The 24,141-nt window shown below is 33.2% G+C and overlaps 1 protein-coding gene across 1 annotated transcript in view; it reads left to right on the top strand.

Annotated features, from left to right (window-relative positions):
• Positions 1 to 24,141, top strand: part of PCLO (piccolo presynaptic cytomatrix protein) — a 365,126-nt gene that overhangs the window by 215,940 nt on the left and 125,045 nt on the right. Inside the window, exons 7-9 of the mRNA XM_079932524.1 lie at positions 5,471 to 7,658; positions 13,046 to 13,182; positions 18,972 to 19,062. Of these exons, the coding sequence (XP_079788650.1) occupies positions 5,471 to 7,658; positions 13,046 to 13,182; positions 18,972 to 19,062 (2,416 nt within the window). The remainder of the gene's footprint in view (positions 1 to 5,470; positions 7,659 to 13,045; positions 13,183 to 18,971; positions 19,063 to 24,141) is intronic.

The raw sequence follows: 24,141 nt of genomic DNA, 5'->3' as shown, positions 1-24,141 counted from the left end.
CATCTAATCACCCATCCAAGTATACCTCTGTTCTCATGTAACTGAATTTATAGAATTAAGGATTGAAAAGTTAACCTCTTAAAATAACACTTAGAAAAAATATTGTTGAATTTACATAAGTCCATGCATGAGCTTTATCATCTTAGAAGACCAAAAAAAAATATTTCTTGCCACTTAATTTAATTGCCATCCTTTACCAGTTCTTAATAGCACTGTCTTCTAAAGAACCAGATGGTTCTCCAGTTCATATGGAAGAAGGACCATGGTCCTCCTTGCCAAGGAAATTTTGTTGTTTAATTTAACCTGGGGGAAGCTATTCATGTGATTTAGGTTTATGAAAAACAACTATTTTTATTTACTGCACTCATGTAGGTCAAAGCAGCTTGGAAGTATTTTAATGTCATGTTGCAAAGTTTTATAGGCCAGAGGATAATAAATCAATGAGAAAGGAACAAAAAACAATAACAGAGATTCCTGTGATTTTGTGGTTAGGCATTTCAAGAGTCTAAGCATAAATTATCTTTATTATCTCAAGATAATTTAGTAAAGACTGTGCCACTATTAAAAGGTCATGATGTTTCTCATGGCTTTAGGTAAGTAGTTATTGAATCATCCCTTAAATTGCTAATGATCTGAAGTGCTGGAAAACATATCACATAGTAATCAATCATCATTCTAATACTCCATGTACAAAACTGTAGCATAATTAGAGATTTACATTTTACAGCATTTGAAATACAGTTATTTTTGTTCTGAATACAATTATTTTTGTTCTGATGAGAGATTGTCAATGAGAAATGCAAATGAGGAGATATTTTTGGAAGTGTTGGAATCACTACAATCCCTCTTTGTGGATCAATAATTTGTTCTCAAAATGAAGTAAGTCACAGGCAGGCAATACTATAATATTCAGCATGCTGGGAAAAAAAAGCAGGTGGAAGAGATGTATCTTACTTTTTAAATATACATTTATGTTTTAGGGTAAGTTTTCAAGTTAATTCTTGGAAATTTTTATTAACTTTAATTTTCCACTTCAGATTGCTCGTATAAACCATTAACACATTTTCTGGTAAAGGGATGTAGTCGTTATCTTGTGGTAGCATGTTAGAACTGTAAATGGATTTGCCCTTGAAGAAGGAGTCAACGTTAGATAGTTCTTCATAGCATTCCGTCTCCTAGTCCAGCAGCACTATGTAAAAGTTAAATGGTATAGAAATGAGAAAATAGGAGGTATCTGTGTTTATTTTCCAGTGATCTGATCTGATTTTAATTCTTATGCTATCATGTTTTCATAGCCTTTAGGTTAGTCAGTGCTTTTAAATTACTTCTTTGTTTCTCTTTATACTCACTGGTTATCAAACCTTGTTTCTGCTTAGCTAAGAGCATATAGGCAAAATACGTTTTGCTGCCCCAATAAATTTTTGAAGTAATAACTACAAAAAGAGTGATTTTAAACATAGTAATAACTGGATGTTGGGAGATTAAAAGGAAAAGAAAAAGGAGGTCATCAGTACCTTTAAGCATTTTCTTTTCTCTTAGGAAAATGATCAAGAAAACGTAATTTTGAATGAAGCAACACACCAGTGAAGAAATATATCTGTAGTCTTGCACAGAAATGTGTTCTTCTAATGAAAATGTAAAATCTAGAAATAACAAAGATGGATGGATGGGAGGGATAGAAGGTAGAAGGGAGGAGGGAGAAATACATACACATACATATGTATAAAAAATGATCACCTTAAAAACTTCTAAGAGGGCTTTCTAAAATACCTTATACAGATTTTAGGAGAAAAGAAATTAATCTGTTTGGGACATTCCAGAAAATAGAAGGCAATACGTGTTGCACAGACTGATATCTCTGATGCGTCTGTCCAGTGAGGTGGAAACTAGTTTTCTGCTTGGCTGCCAGCCCAAGAGCAGTGACTTTCAGCAAGCAAACAAGACAAACTGGGGCAAGAGGCACATCAAGGAAAAGCTTAAAGATGCCTGATGAAATATTGAGTGCCGCTTTCACAATATTAATTGGAGAACATTTTTGCCTCTGCTACTAGACTTTGAAAAATAACTTGTGTGTAACTTTTAAATATGTTCTATTACTTTGTTTTTATTTTCTGACTAATAACGTCTTGTGTTTCAGTTTCTCACTTTTTTCTAGCTACTAGAATATTACAATAATTAAAGAACTACTTTAAAAAAACAATTTCAAGTACATTCACAAATGTTAAATTCTCTCCCATAGCTGTAGAGACTCAAGACTGTTTATTGATAAAGGTCTTTATATTTTTTCAGTGATTCGGTGATATTTTCATAGCAATGATGATACTGCTTGTTTTGAGTTTGATTCATGGAAATAGTTATGAAATTATTCCACAGTACTCTAGTTGAAGAAATTTGATGGCTTTATTTTGTGTGTGCCAGGCACTGTGCCTTATTGCAATGCCTAGTGGATTCTAGATGTTGTATCAGTTTTTAAAGTATTTTTCCATGAGTGGTATCATTTAGAATTTCATTTTCACAGGTCACTCCTCCGTTGTCTTTCATTTTTCTTGTATATCTTAAAGCAATAGAAATTACTGAGCCCTTGCACTCAACATTTGGAATGTTTTAGCTGTGTGTAGGGGTAAGGGTGGGATGGTGGTAAATAACGGGTCTGTTTTGGGAGCACATTATTAATGATACAATGTATAGGATAGAATGCTGAATATTTTTATATTCAACTGCTATTTTGTGTCAAAACTGGAAACTGTAGATGTTGGGGTAGAGAGACCCCTGGAAGGTGAATTAATGCTTTCACTGACATTTCAGAGAGTGAAACTCTGCTTCTAGTCCTTTTTCAAGGAAGGACTTGTAGTCATATTTTCCAGCTTGCAGCCTTGTGTTTATCTTACAGCTTCATCTTCATCCTCCATCCTAACTTTACAAAGTTAAAGGAGTATGCTAACCAGTGTTCATATAGTTTATTTGTTTGTTTGTTTGCGGTACGCGGGCGTCTCACTGCTGTGGCCTCTCCCGTTGCGGAGCACAGGCTCCAGACACGCAGGCTCTGCGCCCATGGCTCACGGGCCCAGCCGCTCCGCGGCATGTGGGATCTTCCCGGTCCGGGGCACAAACCCGTGTCCCCTGCATCGGCAGGCGGACTCTCAACCACTGCGCCACCAGGGAAGCCCTCGTGCGCATTTTTAACCTCCTTTGGTAGGGAGAATTCTTACTTTCAAAGTAAGACTTTTCAAATGTCTTCATATTATGCAATGCCATTACACTTTCAAAGTAATACACTTAAACGCTCTTTCTCAAACAATTTCACAACCACAATCATGTAGTACACATGAACATCTTAAATTTGAAAACTCTTAATGCATATACCAAATCTTCCAAATGCTAGTCTAGGAAAAGAAACAATCATTAATTTCAGCCTCCTATTGACCTCCTTTATATTCAGAGAACTGAGAAGATTATTGTGAAAAAACTTTTTAAAAACAGAAGACGTATATTTGTTAGTATTTTGGAAAATTATTAAGTAGTAAGATTTTAATTTTATTACTATTTTATTATGGTCAGTTGATATTAAGCATAATAACATGTGCATTCATTTATTAAAAAAACAGTTTTTAAAAATATTTGGAATATGAATTTACCAAATTCCACAGTTTTCTGTGGAAATAAGGGGATTTTATAAGGAAATAATACTTAATGGATGCCTACAATGAGTACTAAATATTTTACACAGAGTTCTCATTTGCTCTTCATAACAACCCTATGACTTGATTGTGAGTATTAAATACAATGAAAATAATTGAGGGTGAGAGAGAATAAATAACATGCCAAACAGCTGCTTTTGTGGTTCCAATTCCCCTTGAGATTTCTCTGTGAGGATGAATAAGCTATGATTTCAAAATCACTCTGCCATATTTTACAAACTCACAACATTTATTCATTGTGAATTTGCATTCAGATATTTAAAATTTCAGAAATACACATAAACCTCAATTGACCTTTAGGATATTGCTTCTGATTATTTCTATTAAACAATTAGGTCGATAAATGGAGCAGAAAAATAACAGAAAACAGATTAAAAAAACACCAAGGTAACAAATTTGGGAGTAGTAAAAAGGCAATAAAAGTTCACGGTCTTGGGCTTCCCTGGTGGCGCAGTGGTTGAGATTCTGCCTGCCGATGCAGGGGACACGGGTTCGTGCCCCGGTTCGCAAAGATACGACATGCCGCGGAGCAGCTGGGCCCGTGAGCCATGGTCGCTGAACCTGCGCGTCCAGAGCCTGTGCTCCACAGTGGGAGAGGCCACAACAGTGAGAGGCCCGCGTACTGCAAAAAAAAAAAAAAAAAAAGGGGTCTTGGACAAATATGATATAATTAATTAGACATAATTCCCATATACTTTTTGTTATTTTGGGGTCCTTGATTTTTAGTGATTGGGAAAAAGGGAAGAATTAAGGTCTTTGTATTATTAGTAAGAAGAAAAAAGTAAAGAATATGCAACTAGAAGGCAGAAGGCCTGAGATCTAGTTGTGAATATGCTGCTACATGGTTGGGTAACTGAGTATATCAGCTTATTTTAATTATAGTCAAAATAATCTCTCATGTCTTCTGATATTCTAAAATTGTATGATTCTCAAGACCAGTGATTCTTAGAATGCAAGTTTATGACAAATTAACCAAATAAAATTTAAAATATCTGACAGCTCACTGATAAACTTTATCTGATTTTTTTTAAGATTTTAAGGAGTTTTTGAATTGTTTGTAGTCACTTCCTTTTGCTTCATGTAGAAGTTACTAAAGCATTTAGAAGAAGCTGAAATTACTAAAGAATAATAGCATTGAAAGAAAATAGAAAACTCAAATAGTCAGAAAAATATTGAAAGATTAAATAGGAAATTGGTTCAGATAACTCTTGGGGAAAAAGAGACAGTAGCAAATGAGAGGATTTCATTTCAAAACACTTCATGATTGGAATAGGAATTACAGTCACTTCAGGGGGTGAAAGTAGGAATGGGAAGATAGAAGCAAACAATTGAACAGCACAATGAGCATCTTCAACAAATATAACTTAACCTTTAGATAGTTAACACGAATGCTCTGGGCATACCTTCAGTAAGTAATACTATGTATATTCAATAGGATGGAAAATGAGTTTTTAAGAGTTCTCCTGAGAGTCTAACTAAAATATAATCCTGCCTAGCAGTGTACTCTGTGCTTGATTTCAGAACTCACTTCTAATGTTACAAAGTTGTAATAATAATCAATTTACCAAGAAGAGGAAAATTATTTTTCAGTTAACTGCACTTGTGACTAATACTTGAAATTATGTGTAGAATTTTAATTTTATTATGCACTCATAGCTAAAACATATATGAACTCACTTTTATTTAAATGTAAATTATGTTTTTTTTGACCTTTTACTTTTTTTCGTTGATGATAAAGTATTTTGTTAAGTATTTTGTTTACTTAATTACAGACAAAAGGTTCTCAAACCACGACACCCTCTGGCACTCAGAAAAAAGTGAAGAGAACTCTGCCAAACCCACCTCCCGAGGAGACCTCCACAGGAACTCAGTCAACATACAGCACTGTGGGCACAGTTTCCAGGAGAAGGATCTGCAGAACCAACACGATGGCACGAGCCAAGATTCTCCAGGATATAGACAGAGAGCTCGATCTTGTGGAGAGGGAATCTGCAAAGCTTAGAAAGAAACAAGCAGAACTTGATGAGGAAGAGAAGGAGATTGATGCCAAGTTACGGTACCTGGAAATGGGGATTAACAGGAGGAAAGAGGCATTGTTAAAGGAGAGGGAAAAGAGAGAAAGAGCCTACCTCCAGGGAGTCGCTGAGGATCGTGATTACATGTCCGACAGTGAGGTCAGCAGCACCAGACCCGCCCGCATCGAGAGTCAGCACGGCATAGAGCGACCGAGGACTGCTCCCCAAACTGAGTTCAGCCAGTTTATACCACCACAAACCCAAACAGAATCTCAACTAGTCCCTCCTACAAGTCCTTATACCCAATACCAATACTCTTCCCCTGCTCTTCCTACCCAAGCACCCACCCCATACACCCAACAATCCCACTTCCAGCAACAGACTCTGTACCATCAGGAAGTTTCACCTTATCAGACTCAGCCAGCCTTCCAAGCTGTGGCAACGATGTCCTTCACACCTCAAGCTCAACCTACACCAACACCACAACCTGCTTATCAGTTACCATCACAGATGATGGTAATACAACAAAAGCCCCGGCAAACTGCGTTATATTTGGAGCCCAAGATAACTTCAAACTATGAGGTGATTCGCAACCAACCCCTGATGATAGCACCTGTTTCTACTGATAATACATATGCTGTTTCCCACCTTGGTAGTAAGTACAACAGCTTAGACTTGAGAATAGGATTGGAGGAAAGAAGTAGCATGGCAAGCAGCCCAATATCAAGCATATCTGCAGATTCTTTCTATGCAGATATTGACCATCATACTCCACGAAATTATGTCTTAATTGATGACATTGGAGAGATTACAAAAGGAACAGCCGCTTTAAGCACTGCATTTAGCCTTCATGAAAAAGATCTGTCAAAAACAGACCGTCTCCTTCGAACCACTGAGACACGTAGGTCTCAAGAAGTGACAGATTTCCTAGCACCTCTGCAGACTTCTTCCAGATTGCATAGTTATGTGAAAGCAGAGGAAGACCCGATGGAGGATCCTTATGAGTTAAAGCTTCTGAAACATCAGATTAAACAAGAATTCCGTAGAGGGGCAGAGAGCTTAGATCACCTCGCTGGTCTTTCCCATTATTACCATGCCGATACTAGCTATAGACATTTTCCAAAATCTGAAAAGTATAGCATTAGTAGACTCACACTTGAAAAACAAGCAGCAAAACAACTACCAGCAGCCATACTTTATCAAAAGCAGTCAAAGCATAAGAAATCACTAATTGACCCTAAAATGTCCAAATTTTCACCTATTCAAGAAAGTAGAGACCTTGAACCTGATTATTCGAGCTATATGACTTCTAGCAGTTCATCTATTGGTGGCATTTCTTCCAGGGCAAGGCTTCTTCAAGATGATATCACTTTTGGCCTCAGAAAAAACATTACAGACCAACACAAATTTTTGGGATCATCTCTTGGCACAGGGCTGGGCACGTTAGGAAATACCATACGGTCAGCTCTGCAGGATGAAGCAGATAAGCCATACAGCAGTGGCAGCAGGTCCAGACCTTCTTCCAGACCTTCCTCTGTCTATGGGCTTGATTTATCAATTAAAAGAGATTCTTCCAGCTCTTCTCTAAGACTGAAAGCTCAAGAGGCGGAAGCTCTAGATGTTTCCTTTAGTCATGCATCACCCTCTGGCAGAACTAAGCCTACCAGTTTGCCGATTAGCCAGAGTAGAGGAAGAATACCAATTGTGGCCCAGAATTCTGAAGAGGAAAGTCCACTCAGTCCTGTTGGCCAGCCAATGGGAATGGCCAGGGCTGCAGCTGGACCCCTGCCACCAATATCTGCAGACACCAGGGATCAGTTTGGATCAAGTCACTCATTGCCTGAAGTTCAACAACACATGAGAGAAGAATCACGGACTCGAGGCTACGATCGTGACATAGCTTTCATCATGGATGACTTCCAACATGCCATGTCAGACAGTGAAGGTAAATTGGGCCTCAAACTACCTTGTTACTCTCAAAACTCAAACTCTTGTGTTTCTGCATGTTTAATTTTCCTACTCCAAGGACGTATTCTACTTTTCTTGGTGCGTCTTTTGCATGTTTACTTCTATTTTATTTCTTGTAAATGGAAATTTTATCTTGTGTATAGATTTCGTAGCATGCTCTTCTTTATTTCTTTTTAGTTTATTCTTTTACTGTTGTTTCTTGGTTGTTTGCTTGATTTGTTTGGTGTCCACTTTTCCAAAACCATTACCAAATAATTGTGTCAATAAAATATGGTCATCCTTTAAATCTATAGTTGGAAATATTTTCATTGTATGTTTCTTTTATTTTTTTAAAAGGCATTTTTAAAGTTATTAGTTTCTTTCAGTTTGTGAAATGATTAAGGTTTTGAGCCATTAAGTACTATTCTGCTAGACTCTGTAATAGAAAATTATTTATGTCATTTTGTGAGATCAGTGTTCGTTAATTCAGAGAATGTTCTCTTTTTGAGAACTTTCAAATAAGTCCTTAATGTTAACATAATGTAGAGTTTTATAATTCTACTTAAATAAAAGGTTTGTATTTTAATCTCTCTCATTATGAATGTCATAATTGACAAGTTTGTACATTTTGCATTACATACTAGAAAGCTTAGTACTAAGTATGGTTTTGACAATAAATAACAGTACTATCCACATGCTTGTCAATATGTATGAAGCATTGTTTAGATTTTAAAATTGGAAATTTGTACACTGCTTTTGTGAATTTAGCTATTTGAGCTGAAGCCTTCCTTGTGTGTTCAGTTAGCCTTTTCCATGACTTTGCTTTTTGCATTATTCCATTTTTTTTTTACCTAAATTGTCATTACTGGTTTTTCATATTGAACAAGAGATTTATGGCAAGTACGTACTTAACTGAAAACTGGTTCATGGTAATTTTCTTTGTTTAATCATATAGAACCATAAGGATTTTAGAAAATGACCTAAACCAAGTCTAAATTTGAAGACAGGGTTGGACAGGTACAGAGATGTGAAGTCTTGCCCATGCCAAGAGGACTCATGACACTTGGTTCTTTTTTTTTCCCCCTCTGTGGTATACATTTGAATGTAGGTGTGGTTTGAGTCCTAAAAATAAAATATTTCTCATCAAATAAAAATGTATTACTTCATGGCTTTAGAGAGTGCAAAACACTAAGTTAACATGAACATCTCTTATTTTAAATCTAACATCTTCCCTGAGGACTTAGAGGAAAATATGTTTTCATGAAAAGGATTTTCTTTCTTCTGTATCTAGACACCAATATAATTTTAGAAGTTCAAATGTAGGTTTGATCAGGACTGAGGTAATCACTGGATCTGAAGGAAGAGAGACTGCTTTTTCTAGTGAAATTCCAAGAGACTATTCACCTCCTGATTTGTTTTATTCTCTACAGGCTATTGGATTGACCATTTTTTATTGATAACCAGCCAATTAAATAAAACACTCTGTGTGTTTTTTTTATTTAGCCGATTGTTTGAATCAATCTACATAGTTAAGTAAGTTATATAATGCAGAAACGTTTACTTTTTTTCTTTTTTCACAATCCACATTTTACACACATTATATATGTATATAAATATATATATAAAATGACTGCTACAGAAGAATAAAAAGGCTCTTCAATAATTGTATCTGTAAAATAGCAAAATAAAAACTAACAGGTCAATCACATAACTAAACACCTAAAATCTGTGTGTGCATGATGAACATATACCTGGAGAGAATTTGACAAATTAATTTATTCATCACAGATGTTTTGCCATCATGGTTCCAGACATACAGATGTTTCTAGATATTCCAAAATACGGCAGTCATTTACGTACAACCATGTAAAAATAACCAAATTTTTATTTCTCATATGTTCGGATGATGTGTACTTATAGTCATCAAAGACTATGAAAACTTGATAAAATATTAAGACACATCAAAAAATACTTATCAAATACAATTTGGTAAATATTTGGAAATATCATCAGCTTTAAAAAAAGCATGTTAATCTCCAGAAACTTATTTAAACTAATTTGGATAAGACATCATGCAGCATACAAAATTATGAAATATGTAACGATGACACCAGAGAAGTAAACAATTACAATGAAATTTACACAAAGTCAAATTGAGTTAAAATGTATTTTTAAATTAAGCAGACAAGAAATTTAGTCATAAAAATCATGTTGATATAGAATTCTACAAAGAAAAACTATAACAAACTGAATTACATATGTAATATTATGTGTGTGAATTGTAGTGATTATCTTTAAAAGATGTATGTTTTAAAATGTTATCTATTTTCTTTGTGTTTATATCTCATAAGCATATCACTTTTCTTCTGGTGAACAGTGGTCTGCTTTTCTTTTGAAATCTTGGATTCCTTGGGTAATTAAGAAAAATAGTAGAAAATATTCTTTCCAATTACATAACTCAAGACATTATAAACTCATGAAATATTAGGGATTTTTAAAATAACAATTAACCACATATATACTATATCTGTGTTTGAATGATACTAAAACAACTTTGAAAAGTATAACATTCCAACAGGCTATTTAGTATCATGTAAACAAAGCAAATTTAACTGATTTCAAATTTTTGCGCTTTCTCTGAACTCAGACTCTAGGTTATAGACAACAGGATGTTTTTCAGGTGTATTCTGTATAACTCCAATTAATTTTGAAATATCCCATTTGAGGTATAATCTAGGTAGGCATAATTTATGTTGCTTACTATTTATGACCATCAGCTTGAATTCTACAACTTAATATTCATTCATGGTTAAGAGAAAAACTAAACTAGAAACAGTCAAATTGTATTTCTACAACTGCAAATATTTTGTTGAAAACATTCTTTCAAAATATACTCCATGTAAAAAGAGAAAAAAAGCATCGGTATATACAGTCTTTAAAAAAAAATTCCAGTGAATATTTCGTACAGAATAGAAGTAAGCTGTTCGTATAACTATTGTTACAGTCAATAATGTGAATAATGCTAGACCCCAAAATAGCTTTCTTGCATTTTACATTTAAGAAAAGAAAATATCAGTGGCTTAAAACGATGGGATGTTAATCTCCAGCAAGATTATTTAATTTGGAAAATATTATTATTATTATAAAATTTAGTTTTTAAAGTTCTGATCTACCATGGCAGATCAGACAATTGCAGTTATAAACAATTAGCAATTAAGTCCAACTTGCTGTAAATGATGAAGACAGAATCCAATATAAGAGCAGATTTATATAATCTGGTTTTTCTTCGTTGATCTATAAATTCCTATGCAAAACATGCTAGCCATCCTAACTTGGTTACGTATAGAGTCATTATAAGACATAACACAATCAAAGTATGTCATCAGAATTGGAAATAAATTGACAAAATTTATATATCAGGTTGAGATTCTGCCTTATCTGTATAGACACAACCAAGGAAACATTTTAAAGGATTGTTATTTTAAATGCATTAAGCAAAGTTGTATATTCAAGTGAAATCATGTAGTGCATTATCCAAGATAGTCATTTATTAAAATCAGTATAGACTATTTTTTATGAGAAACATGTAATAAAGATATACAAAAATTAATATAAAATGATGTTTGTTGATAATCTAATAAGTTTTAGAGATTAAATAATGGATTTTCTATTTACTTATCAAGTTTATATTAAATATTTCTTTCATAAATTTAGTCACTTGATGTCAAAACTATGAAAAACCATAATAAATATTGAGTAGATTGTGAGAAAAGATTGTGTAACTGTTAATGAGATTCAAGGGACAAATTAATATTTATTTTAACATGTGCTTATCATAATTAGGATATTTAGCTTTCTTTAGTTGATGACTAATTTTCCTGTGTTTCATTCATTTCCTGAATATTTAATGAATATTATGACATTTGCAAGGCATTGTTTTTAGTATTGAGGGAGAAAAAAAAAACAACAAAAGAAGACATGAGCCTTACCCTCAAGCAGCTTAGAGTCTAATAGGGGAGATCAGATAAGTACATATGCAGCCACAAACCAGGTATGTATCGTATTTCCTCAAATCTAAGACTGACTAAATTATGACACATCATCTATCATTCTGTGTTTATTCGGGGAAAGTGCTGTGGTTAATCAGTGGCCTTGACCAAGATCACGGGAGGTGTAGAGGTGAGTAATGCTGTATATGCTGTGGGTTTGCCAGCCCTGCCAGTAAAAAGCTAATGGAAATTGCCTGGGAAAAAGTCTTGGGAGAAAGTAGTAGAAGAGAAGTCAGTGATGTAGACAGAAAGAGAAGTGTAATGAGATAGAGAGGAACACTCAGTAGTACGGCATTGTAGAAGCTAGAGTTTCAAGAAGGCATAGGTTGATAGCATCATCAACAGATCTTTCAGGATGAGCACCTGAGAAGGGGTACTCCATCTGCCATTTAGGAAGCAAGAATGTATTTCCAGAGGCTATTAATTAGGGATCCTTTTACAAAGAATAAAATTACATAAAGTCAAATTCTGTATATTAGGTAAACAATGATTTGGGGGTACTAAATAAGAAAAAGACCTTGGAAGTACCAAGAACTGAATGGGGTGAAAATTTTTAAATAATATTTATATACTCAAATATGGTTGTATTTTTTAAACAGTATTTTAAGATGTCAAGTTTTGGCACATTTTAAGTACAAAAAGCAGTCAACCAACTCTTTAATTCCAAAATCTGTGATCCCGCAGAAAATAATTATTTAATTTTTAATGAAAAATGCTAATAGATATATTTTTAGTATTAGGCTACCAGGTGATTATGGCACACATGTTCCTAGCAATGATACCTGGGATTCTCCTAAAAATAAATGCTTTTGTTTATTTATGGATGTCATAGAAATGTCAGGTTTTCAAAAAATGCTCACTTGATGTCCAAAGCCATAGTGGTACTGGGTTGATATGAGAGTGGGGAAATAACAGAATCTTCTGTATTCAAGGAATATATTTTCCTTGGATTTTGGTGATGGGTAGTGGGGAGAGGTGAGGAGGTGATACTGATGGACTGAGGTTGAATAGAATGACCTTTGAGAAATATTCATTGTACATTTATTTATTTAATCACTGTCTAAATTTCTTCTTTCACCTAATCTAAATTTAAATTTTGTTTTATTTTGCTTTGAAAAGTTTCACAGGTGGCACATCATTTTTTCTAGGTTATTCCATGGTACAAAATTTTTAACATAGTATTGGAAGTGATTTTTCTGATCCTGTTGGGAATTGTGCTTGAAATGCATGAATGATTAATAAGCCTGGAGCATGTTAGTACTTCAGAACATCTGCTGCCCTCTGTCATCTGTATTTGTTAGAGTTGGAATGTTTGATGTTTCCTTGGTCTCCAAAGCCTATCACCTGCGTCGTGAAGAAACAGATTGGTTTGACAAACCCAGGGAATCTCGTTTGGAAAATGGACACGGTCTGGATCGAAAACTGCCAGAAAGGTTGGTCCACTCTAGACCACTCAGTCAACATCAAGAGCAGGTAAGTGCTATATTGAGCAATCTCTTTCAGATTTATTAAAAAAAAAAAAAAAAAAAAGATTCATTTCATCCTAAAATGGTCTCAGTTATCCTGCAACGAATGGGACTTTTGTCAATCAAGTTCACAAATGATTTTTCTTTTCAGTATCTTAAAGTACTAAGTAACCTTACTTCATCATCCATGACTGATGTCACACCATAACCATGATGCTTCTACCAAGGCAATTTAAGTGATTTTTTTCCTCTAACAGATAATTAAGTTTGTGCAATATACCCAACACTGCCATACACAGAGAATACATGAAGCTCCTAAAGAGCTTACAGAATATTGGGTGAAATAGATTTGGGTAATTTCAATGTTCTCCATAACAGTATGTTCAGGTGTCAAGCAAATAAGAGGATGACCAAACCAAGTCAGCTGGGGACAGGGAAGGCGTCAGTTGCGGGTGAAGGGATGATGTTTTAGGGTCTATTATGTGGAAGTGTTTTTTTGTTTTACATTCATTTTTGGATTTTATCTTCAGAACAACTTTCATAAAGTATGTTTTATTAATACCTATTTATAGGTGAAAAACTTAAACTTAGAGATACTATTCACTATTACATAAATATAATTTTATAATTCATGATCTTATTCACTTTAGAACAAATGTGGTGATGTTTGAATTGAATTTTGATAGATTTTAGGAGATTAACAGTTGGATAATCTGAGGGAGATTCCTCTGGTAAGCCACGTGGCCTTAAATCTGTTGCCTTAACAGACCAGATTTTTGCAGGCTGGTATATTCATTATGATTATTAAAATACCCACAAAGAGATAGTTACTTATATCATGTACATTAACTCCTAAATCATCCCTGTCTGATTAATGATTCACTGATGTAAATGACAACTGTATTTTGAACAACACAGAAGAACCATATGAATTTACTATAATTCAGTGTTTGTCACATTAAGGTGTAAAAGAAAACAAGACTTTTACATGTATAAGTACTGTCTAAAACATATTATCTATGGTCTTAGATTTGTTTTTTTCCTAAGCAATTTCAGCTTTCATAGACAAATTTCCAGCTGATTAGAATTTTCTTTTCTCAGAAGTTTGTTCTAAATTTTTCAGAATTGTTCTGAATGTTTTCTCAGAATTTTATTTTGTTTTTCTAGATGCTATCATATTTTATAGAAATCTGTTCTTCTCTGTATATTGTAAGTATTCTAGATCTAGAATAGCTCTAGCTCAGAAGTGGGAAAATTAAAGGATTAAAATCATTCTGAACATGTTTAAAAGTTTCAATTTACCTCTTATCTACAATTACTAAAACAATCAATTTGTCAACTGAAAATAATTTCCTTGAATTTTTTTTATTACAGGAATCTCTCTGTAATGACTTACTTGTTATATCTTACCCATCTTGTTTGTTTCTCTGAAGTTTACTATTTCTGACAAACCTAGATCAAGTTAATGAAAACACAAATCCTTTAAAGAAATTCTAATAAGATGAACTATAAAAACTGAAGAGCTAAAAGAAATAATAACTTCCATACAATTATTTCCCTAAACTTCTGAGGCTCCAATCAGAATAGTCTTGTCCAACTAATTTATCCAACTAATATTATACAGGATATATTTTAAAATAATCTGTGTCCATCTCCAAAAATATTTTCTAAAATTATTGTATGTAGTTTAAACATAAATATTCCTAATGACTTTTTTGTTCATAATTTTCTGTTACATCTACAGATTTATGATTTTGGTTCACTGAAGTCATAGCACATCATGTTTAAATATATAATTATAGAGCAATTTAATACCAAAATTAGAGTGGCTGTATTTGAGAATCATTTAATTAATTTCTCTCTTTGATAACGTAGAAAATGTAAGGATCCTTGTTAGAATTATATACAGGTAAATGTAATAATGTGTATTTTCTTGCTAAAAGATATTTTTTACATTTGTATTTTGTTATCTAACATACAAACAAAAACACTGCAATACTCAAAACTGAAAATATGTAGAATTATAAACTAGTTATAAAGTGAACAGCCATATAACCACCACACAAACAAAGAAAGGGAGGATTTTCTGCGCACTGAAACCTCCAGGTGCCCTTTGCAGATTCTAATTTTCAACCTCTCCCAAACAAGTAGCAAATATACTGACTTTTGTGACAATAATTTCTTTTGCTTTATAGATTTCTCTAAATAAAAGCTTTATTGAAGACAACATATGCTTTGATTACATTTATATAAAGTTCAAAATTCATGCTTTTTTGCATTAATATTTATCTTCAAATACTGTCTTCCTCATTAACTCATCAAAACTATATTTTGGTCTAGAAAGAATAGCAAAATAGCATTCTTGTTTTAGTCACTTTGCATATTTAATCACAAAAAGGTAATACTGAACTCTTGGTACCAATAAGTCCAGCTGCTTTTATTTGAAAACTTATGCATAATAAGAATTTATGTTCATAAAATGCTCTGGAGGCAGAAGTAATAAAACCAAATAGACTAATGCAAGCACTAATTTGTCTGCTTTAAAAAATATTTAATGTAAACATACATTAGAGAAATTGAAGAGTATTTCTGAAGTTAGAGTCAAAAATCATATAAACCATAAAAATAAACCAAATCTTCAAAACTATATGTTTCTTTTCAAATATATATATTTATGTTTAACCTCTGCACTGTTCAGTAGAAATTCAACTCTGCTTTGTGAATTGAACAGATCACCTGCCTCCTTTCTCTTTTTTATTTTTTTAAATTTTTTTCAGTCTCTTCATCTATAAATAGGACTAATACCCTTCACAGGGTTGTTACAAAAGTCAACATTTCTCTACTAGTACAAAATGCCTTCACTCTGCACTAATGCCCATGCCTTGTGCAATTCCCGTATAGCAACCGCTGTATTGCGGTACATTGAGCTCCTCTGAAAGAGCCACTCTTTCTCTTTCTTCTGGGCTTTTGAATGTCTTGTTTCCTCTTCCTGATCATTCCCCCTCCTCTCTTCTCTTGGCTAACCCTATTCATCACTCAGGTCTCCATGTACATGCCTCATCTTACAAGGAGCCTTCTCTGACACTACCACCACCACCTCCCCACAAGTGTTCTTCCTTTGTGCTCCAGTAGCACTCCATGCATTGTGTCTTGGTCTACGGGCTTTTAGAGAGCAATTGCTGTCTCCTCCATCCACCATGGTATATGTGCAGTGCCTAACACAGGGTTTGGATCCCCAGAGGGGCACTCTGTCCCCTGCATCTGTCATACAAGGTATTTAGGTGAGGGAAAGCATGAATGACTGTATAAATAAAAGATATATTAACACAAGAGTTGTTATTTCATAAGTATGAAGGGCCAGTTCATGAACATAATTTCTCTTGAAATATTTGTAGGTAGGGAAGAGGAAGAACCCTTTTTCTGGGCAGCATACAGGTGATAGTTCTGTCAGTGTAGAATCATCAAAAGACTATGCTATCAGAAACCTGGCTCTTGGGGAGAGGTATGAGGCACTACTTGACGTCAGTCCCGCCCTCTGGCCTTGTTCCTACTCTTAGTTGGCAGAAGCAACACCTGCCGTAAGACTTCATCTGCTAGAGAACTCTCTCAACACTTACCTGCGTTGGTTAGAAAAAAGCCAATATCCAGCTAGTGCAAACGTGGGAGATGGATACTTCTGCTTTCCTCACACTCTTGGTCACATTGATCAAAATTGAGGCAGTTTAATGTTTTTAATTGATTAAACGAATTCATGAAGCTGAAATTACAGGAAATTCTGTGAGATGCTCTGAAAGCAATATTCATGGAAATGAAGAAGCTTAACATCCCTTCTACTTAATATCATCATAGGTACATATTGAAAGGCAGTAGGGACTAGTTGATAAAACTGATGAAACATTTGGGAAACCTGATTACTCTTCTAGACTATGCAGTAGGGGGACTATCAGATTATATCAGCTTCTCCCTAGACTGGAGAATTAGAGTAAAAGGCAAAATTGTGTTTTCTTAGTTTATTTTTGGCCACGTGAAATTAGAAGACATTTGAAGTAAAATGAAATAATATCCATAATTTTAGTGAATTATCTACAGTAACAAAGTAGAGTTATATCTGATAGTTGTAGGATTTTCAATGCACATGGTTTGATTTTTAGTAAAAAATAAAGATCTTTAAATGCAGATTAGGGGAGGGAGGAAGGAGAGGAGGAGAGGAAGAAGGAAAGTAGAAGAAGGAGAAAAGACGAAGGGAGGGAAAGTAAGGAGGCCAGGAGAGAAAGTAAGAAAGAGAAAGAGACAGAATGGGAGGCAAGAGTATGGAAGAAAAGAGGAAAATGCACACTCTTTTGTTATGAATATATACAAGGTTTTCAGTGGTATACAAAGTTAGCTTCAGTATAAATTATCAAGATTGATTATACTGACCATAATATTTTTACAATCTTGCAAACAATACTTTAGCTTTACTTTGCAGAATTCATATAATATTCTTGGACTTGACAGGATTCTGCTGTTGACTGGGGAGTGTTTTGTATCTATCAGAGGCCTGATTAAGCTTATTCTTTGCCGAAGAGAATAAAAGCTAAAGGCTATAATTTAAGTTTGTATTTTTTTTAGTACATTTTCCTTTTAAAATCCAGAAGTCTAGCAGTTTTACTGATGGATTTTCAAAGACACATTAATATCACAAGAGTATTACAAGGAATCTTCCTTCACAAAATGTAGATCCCTTTAGTTCTAAATTCTGTTTAATATTTTGGTTTGGTAGTTCCAAAAACTTCTTAAACGTATTCTGAAATTGTTAGTATTGAATGTCTCTTTACTGTTATTTCATTTGTAATTATAGTCAAAAATTCTCCTGAGGTGATAAATACAAGATTCTATCCTAATAAAATCCTATTAATATAGGTATATAAATATTTTACTATTTCTATCTTTCATTATTTCACAAATCTCTTTTGAAAGCCAAATTCCATAAAATATAAAGCATAAGTTTGGATTTGCTAATTTACTTTTGTTTCAGAAATCTCATTTTGCCAGGTGGAAACAGCAATAATGCAGTCTATAGTATTCTCATGTTCAAGTCTCAGTAATGAGAATTGAAATCACAGGCTTGTAACAGGAACTTTGAGTGTTGTTTCTTCTACCCGAAGGAACATCAGAAGTAAATGAGAAGTAACACCTTTGCATACAAAGAAGGCTTCAGAAATATTAGAATGAGGAAAGATTTGATTTATTTATAAGAATTAGTCTCAGCATCAGGTATACATTGAAACTGCTAGTAGATGTGCTCAGCAGAAGCAAAATTCCACAATGAAATCAAAATAACATAAATATGCATTCCTAGTAGAGTGATAGAGATGCAGAGTATGAGGATCTTCTCTGGCTTTTCTCCCTTAGGATCACTTGATTGCTGAAAATTGACAATGCCTATTTCTAAGCTGTCCAGAACAAAGTCAGCAGATATCAATTTTCCATATACTTCCTCTATCCACTGTCATCACTACTATGCACTACCATAGTAACAGACATCCTTTAGGTGTTACATGTGCTCGTTGATTTTCCAAACACAACAAATCAGTTTGCAAGAGAAACGGGTTGTAAACCTAAAGACTATAATGAACTCAGAAACCAATAACGTCATTGTGTAGTATTAAATGCTTAAAATTGTCATCATTTGAGGGTCTTCTAATATATTTTCATTGATTGAATCAATGTGCTTTGAAAAATAAGTGAATTCTGTAAATTGCCTTTTAAGTCTCTTTAACATTGCTTTTTCACCTTATCACATGTACGTCTTAGATTATACAGATGAACGGGAAAACTGTGCACTACATCTTTCCTCATGCAAGGATAAAAATAACAAGAGACTCCAAGGATCACACAGTTTCAGGTAAAGGAAATCAAATAATCTAGTTCTTTTCACTTTAATGTCGCACTGAGATATGTATTTGAATTTCAGTTTAGATGACTCATTAAATTTTAGAAAACACCACTTTTTATGTAAAAAGTTGTGTATTGGAAAATTTCAAAAAATAAGCAGGCTGTGCATTTGAATATAAAAGACAATAATGGCATAATCGTTAGTATGATACATTACTAAATGGCATATGTATTTAGATCATTCTATTAAATATCTTCATTTTTAAAAATGTGCATGACATTACAATGCTACGTAATTATTGCACTGTTGAGTAATATGGTCATAGGACCATTCAACATTCTTACACAGAAAGTAGAAAACTAACTTGAATTTTTCTAAAGAATAGATTCCCCTGTACCTTATCAATTTGAAGAGTATCAATTTTGTTGATTTTTGTTTGTGTTCTTCTGTAAACCAAACTTATGACAGAAATTTTAACCTTGTTATTTTGAAATACTTTGGACTCCCAGAAAATAACAGTCAGTTCTTTTGCCCACCCTTTACCCAGTTTCACTAATGTTAACATCTATCTAACCACAAAAAATGATCAAAACAAGAAATCAACATTTTTATGATAGTACTGAAATATCTACAAGCCTTATCCAAATTTTGAGTATCCCCGCTAATTTTTTTTTTCTGATGCAGAATCTAATCCAGATCTCAAGTTGCATTTAGTTTACAAATAAAAAGTGCTCTTATATTTGTGAGATGGAAGTATAAATTTTCTCAAAGTTAATAAATTTTTAAAATATGACAATTACCTGTATTCTCACTCAAGTATTTCCCTATATTCTCACTCTTTGTTTCATAGACACCGTACATCAACAGAAAATATTCATGAATATATATGGATATATGTATAGGTGGTATATCTAACATGGCCTATGTGTTGGAGGGTTTTTTTTTTTAAGGACTGATAGAGAATAAAAAAGAGGTATTTCTTCAGTGTTCTTCCTGTTGTTCCTTGCAGATTTTAGACCTTAGAGAATGTAGATGCAGAACAGGTTTTGCTTTGAGCAATTGTCCTCTCTTTATTTTCATAGAAAATGAATTGATTTAGAGCCTAATATTGTTGTTTTCCTTTTAAGATTGGGTAATTTTTCTTCTGCCAGAGATAGATAATTCAACCTTTCAAGATTTTATTGCATGCAGACTGTATTTTAAGTACTGATGAACATTCCAGGGATGAGACTTAAAATCCAGGGACTATTTTTGTAGAAATAATTACCTGCTACAAACTATTTCAGTTCCCTCTAGCTCATAAAGCAAAACAACATAATACTTTCTAGCAATACCAAAATTATTTTTTTCAGGGAGTACAACAAAAATCTTCAAAGCATTTTTACTAAATCATCAGGACTCTATATCAATATGTCTGTTTTCTAGTTGTATTACTATTAATATACTATGTCAAAGTAATTATCCCTTCAACCATATCATTTTTCTTTTGCAGCTTATTTAAATTTTTCTTTTACTACAATTAGGAATTTTTTTAAAATTTGTTTTCTTTTACTACCATTTAAAAAAATAATAATTCTTATTTTAAAATATAAGAATAACAGAAATAAGAGCTATTGATTTCTTGTTATAAATATTCTAGTCTGAAAACTAAATTCAGTTTCCTCTGTATATAGATTTTGCAAAATGAGAAAAGAGCATTATAGGTTTGAACGGTAAATTTACTAGAGTATTATATTATTTCTCTTCAAGCTCCTTTTTATTTTGATATTTGCCTAAAGTAATAATAAAAATATTTTCCTTGTTGTACTTACCCTGCGTTACTACTGAATATATTTTCCATGTATCCTGTAGCACCATCTCATTCTAAAGTAAACGTTTTGAAGCAATTTGTATTGTCTTCAGATAAGTCTTTAAGTACCTGAAAGGGATTTAAATGCATGTATATGCGAGACTAGAACCAGAAACGGCAATTTTTAGCAAACAGCCTCCAGCAATTTGAGGTTAGTAGGCAAACCCTGGCATAGAGCATTTACACTCCTGGCTAATCTCTGTTATTTGCTGGTCTACCAAAAGCTTAGTGTGAGTGACAAAATGTTTGGTGACAGTAAAGTTATTCGTAGCTATCAGTGTCATTTTTATGTTAATGTTTTCATTAAAAATGGAATATATCTTTTAGAGATGCATACTAAAATATTTACAGATGAAACAATGTCTTGTGTGGAATTTGCTTCACAATTAGCTGTGTAGAGAGTGGTAAAGAAATAGATGGGACAAAACTGACCATGATTTGATTAATTGTTGGAGTTGGAAGATCACCCACACTGGGTTTTATTATAGTCTTGTCACTACTTTTTTATATGCATGAAATTTTTCATAATAAAAAATAATTAAATTCCTGTTTGTCTCTCACATTTAGAGAAAAACAGCAGTGTCCAATAGCCTCATCAATAGTGAAAAAGCTATCTAAGCTAATAATTTAACTCCCTTTGTCAAAAAGATAAGGATATAATCAAGGAAGGAGAGAAGAATAAAATGTAGTATTTCTGCTCTCCTAAACAGAGGGGCAAATTGTCGTTAGTAAATTTTCATTTTGGTTATATAAACCCATCGAAAGTAGAAATAAAATATATCTTTTTTAGTATTTTAATAGACCATTCTAAATGGGTCTAGCATTAAAATATTTTATAAGAATTATATGAAACCAGCATACATCACAGAAAAGGAAAAAATATATTTCTATTTATTGGAAGCAAAAGTAATTTCAAAATAGCAGACAGGATTAGAAAGTTTGTTGTTTTGTTTTTCTTAATTCTTTCTACTATGTGGACCTGGGAACCCTCATGGTTATCCAAGATTCTTTCAGGGGGTTTTCAAGGTCAAAATTATTTTCATAGTAATGCTAAGGTAGCATTTGCCTTTTGCACTCTTATTTTCCTGTGAATATACAGTAGAGTTTCTCAGAGATTAATTGATGTGTGACATCACAACAGACTGTATATAACAGATAAGAGAATTCAGCTGTCTTCTATTTAACTTAATATCAAGCAGATTTGCAATAATATAAAACAATGCCACCTTTCTCATAAATATTTTGTTTTTAAAATACATTTTTACTAAAAATGTGATTTATTTTAACATAGAATGAGTTTTTAATACTTTAAATTCATTAATAAGTACTGTAAATTCTCAGTTTTAGTTTATAATACAGAAAATACACATAATTATAACCCATATAAACAAAAGCTTTTTGAGGTCTCTAATAATATTAAAAAATATAAATGGCTCCTTGGAACCAAAATGTTTGAGAAATACTTCTCTAAGGATCTTTATAGAGAAAGTTTAAAAACTTCTAAATAAGCTTTTATTTCTTCCTATAAAAAACTTACACAAATAAAGTGTATTTTATAACTGCTTTTAAACTTATATTGAATTTATTAAAAAATTTTTATTCATTAATAGTTATTGAGAGAACACCCATGGTGTGATTTACATTGTGTTGGTTGCTGTATTACTAGAATGAATCCAACAAAGACCTTGATCTACAAATTACTCATACTTTAGTAGGAGAATCTGAAATGTGAGTAATTATTACAGTAAAATTTTAGGAACAACTGAGACAAAGCCGGGAATTTATAAAACTTTATTTTTCATAGACATATGTATATATGTATAAGTGTGTACACACATATACATATGTACCATTATTTATAGTATTTTTATGATGTATGCAGAGAAAAATACATGCATACAATTTTCTATTAAGCGGCCCATAATTTTAAGGAAATAGACACTTTAACTTTTTACCGTAAACTTCAAAGGTACTCTTATAGGTGTTGATCAACAACTGTACAGTGGTTTTGAAAACCTTTATTCAAACAAGTAAAAGGCAGCAAAATGGAGAAAACAGGTCATGAGTTTTAGAATTAGAAAGACCTGAGTTGGAGTGCAGCTCTATCCTTACTTAAATTTTGAGAATAAGTTTGCTCAACCATAAAATAAGACCAGCTCTCTCTATCTCACATAATTGCAAGTGCACCTAGCCCAAAATGTTATACTTACTATACACTCAACAAATGTTATTTCCCCTTCTCTTAGACAGAAATTATCAGAAAAAAAGATAAAATGTAATGCTCAAGAAATTAGTCTCTTTTTTATTTAGAACTCGTCTTATGGCTCCAGAAACACAGCTGTTTGAAACAAGTCAAAGAAATTCTTCTGATTTTAAAAAAGATATTTGCTTATGTATAGTTCTGCAATAGACTGGCTGCATCTGCAAGGCTAGAAAGACTAATTAGGAAGTGCAATAGTGAAGAACATTAAAAATGTTTGGGTTCAAAAGACAGCAGTGTCTTCTGTGGAAATAGCGGCTCATTTTCTATTCCTCTTTAGTCCACCATCTTCATGAGCTTCTAGAAACAGATAAATATAACAGATCTCATTGGATCTGCGTTGGTAGGAATACCATTGTGGATAGCCCTTTTTAAATTATTATTTCAACAACTTTACATATCATAAATATGCACGTTGTATGTGTACAAATCAATGACTTTTATAAATTTATGGAGTTGTGTGACCATCATCACAATTTTGTTTTAGAACATTTCGATCGTTGCAAAAAGTTCCCTTGAGTCTGATAGCAATAGCCACTTCCAACACTCCTCTCCCAGCCACAGGCAGGAAATTTATGTCTCTGAGTTTACCCTTTCTGGGCACTTCACATACATTAAATCACACAGTTTACAGTTTTGGTGTCTGGCTCCTTTCCCTTACCAGTATTTTTTAGGTTTATCCATTTTGTAACATGTATCAGAAGTTTGCTATTTTTATTATTAAGAAGAATTCCATTGTTTAGATTGTGTATATTTGTTTATCCATTGGATTTTGCCTGGCTTTTCTTAATATTTGCATACATGTTTTAGTTTGGACATACGATATTTTTGTATGGCATCCTAGAAGTGGAACTGCTGAGTTACATGGTAAGTTTCTTAACTATTTAAGAAACTGCCAAATAGTTTTCCAAGGTGAAGGTACCATGTTGCATTCTCACCAGCAGTGTGTAAGGATTCCACTTTCTCCATGTCATTGTCA

The sequence above is a fragment of the Stenella coeruleoalba genome, assembly GCF_951394435.1.
Source record: "Stenella coeruleoalba genome assembly, chromosome: 9".
In the NCBI taxonomy this organism is placed as follows: Eukaryota; Metazoa; Chordata; class Mammalia; order Artiodactyla; family Delphinidae; genus Stenella; species Stenella coeruleoalba.
The sequence above is the reverse complement of the archived record's forward strand: the minus strand, read 5'-3'. Positions and strand labels throughout refer to the sequence as shown.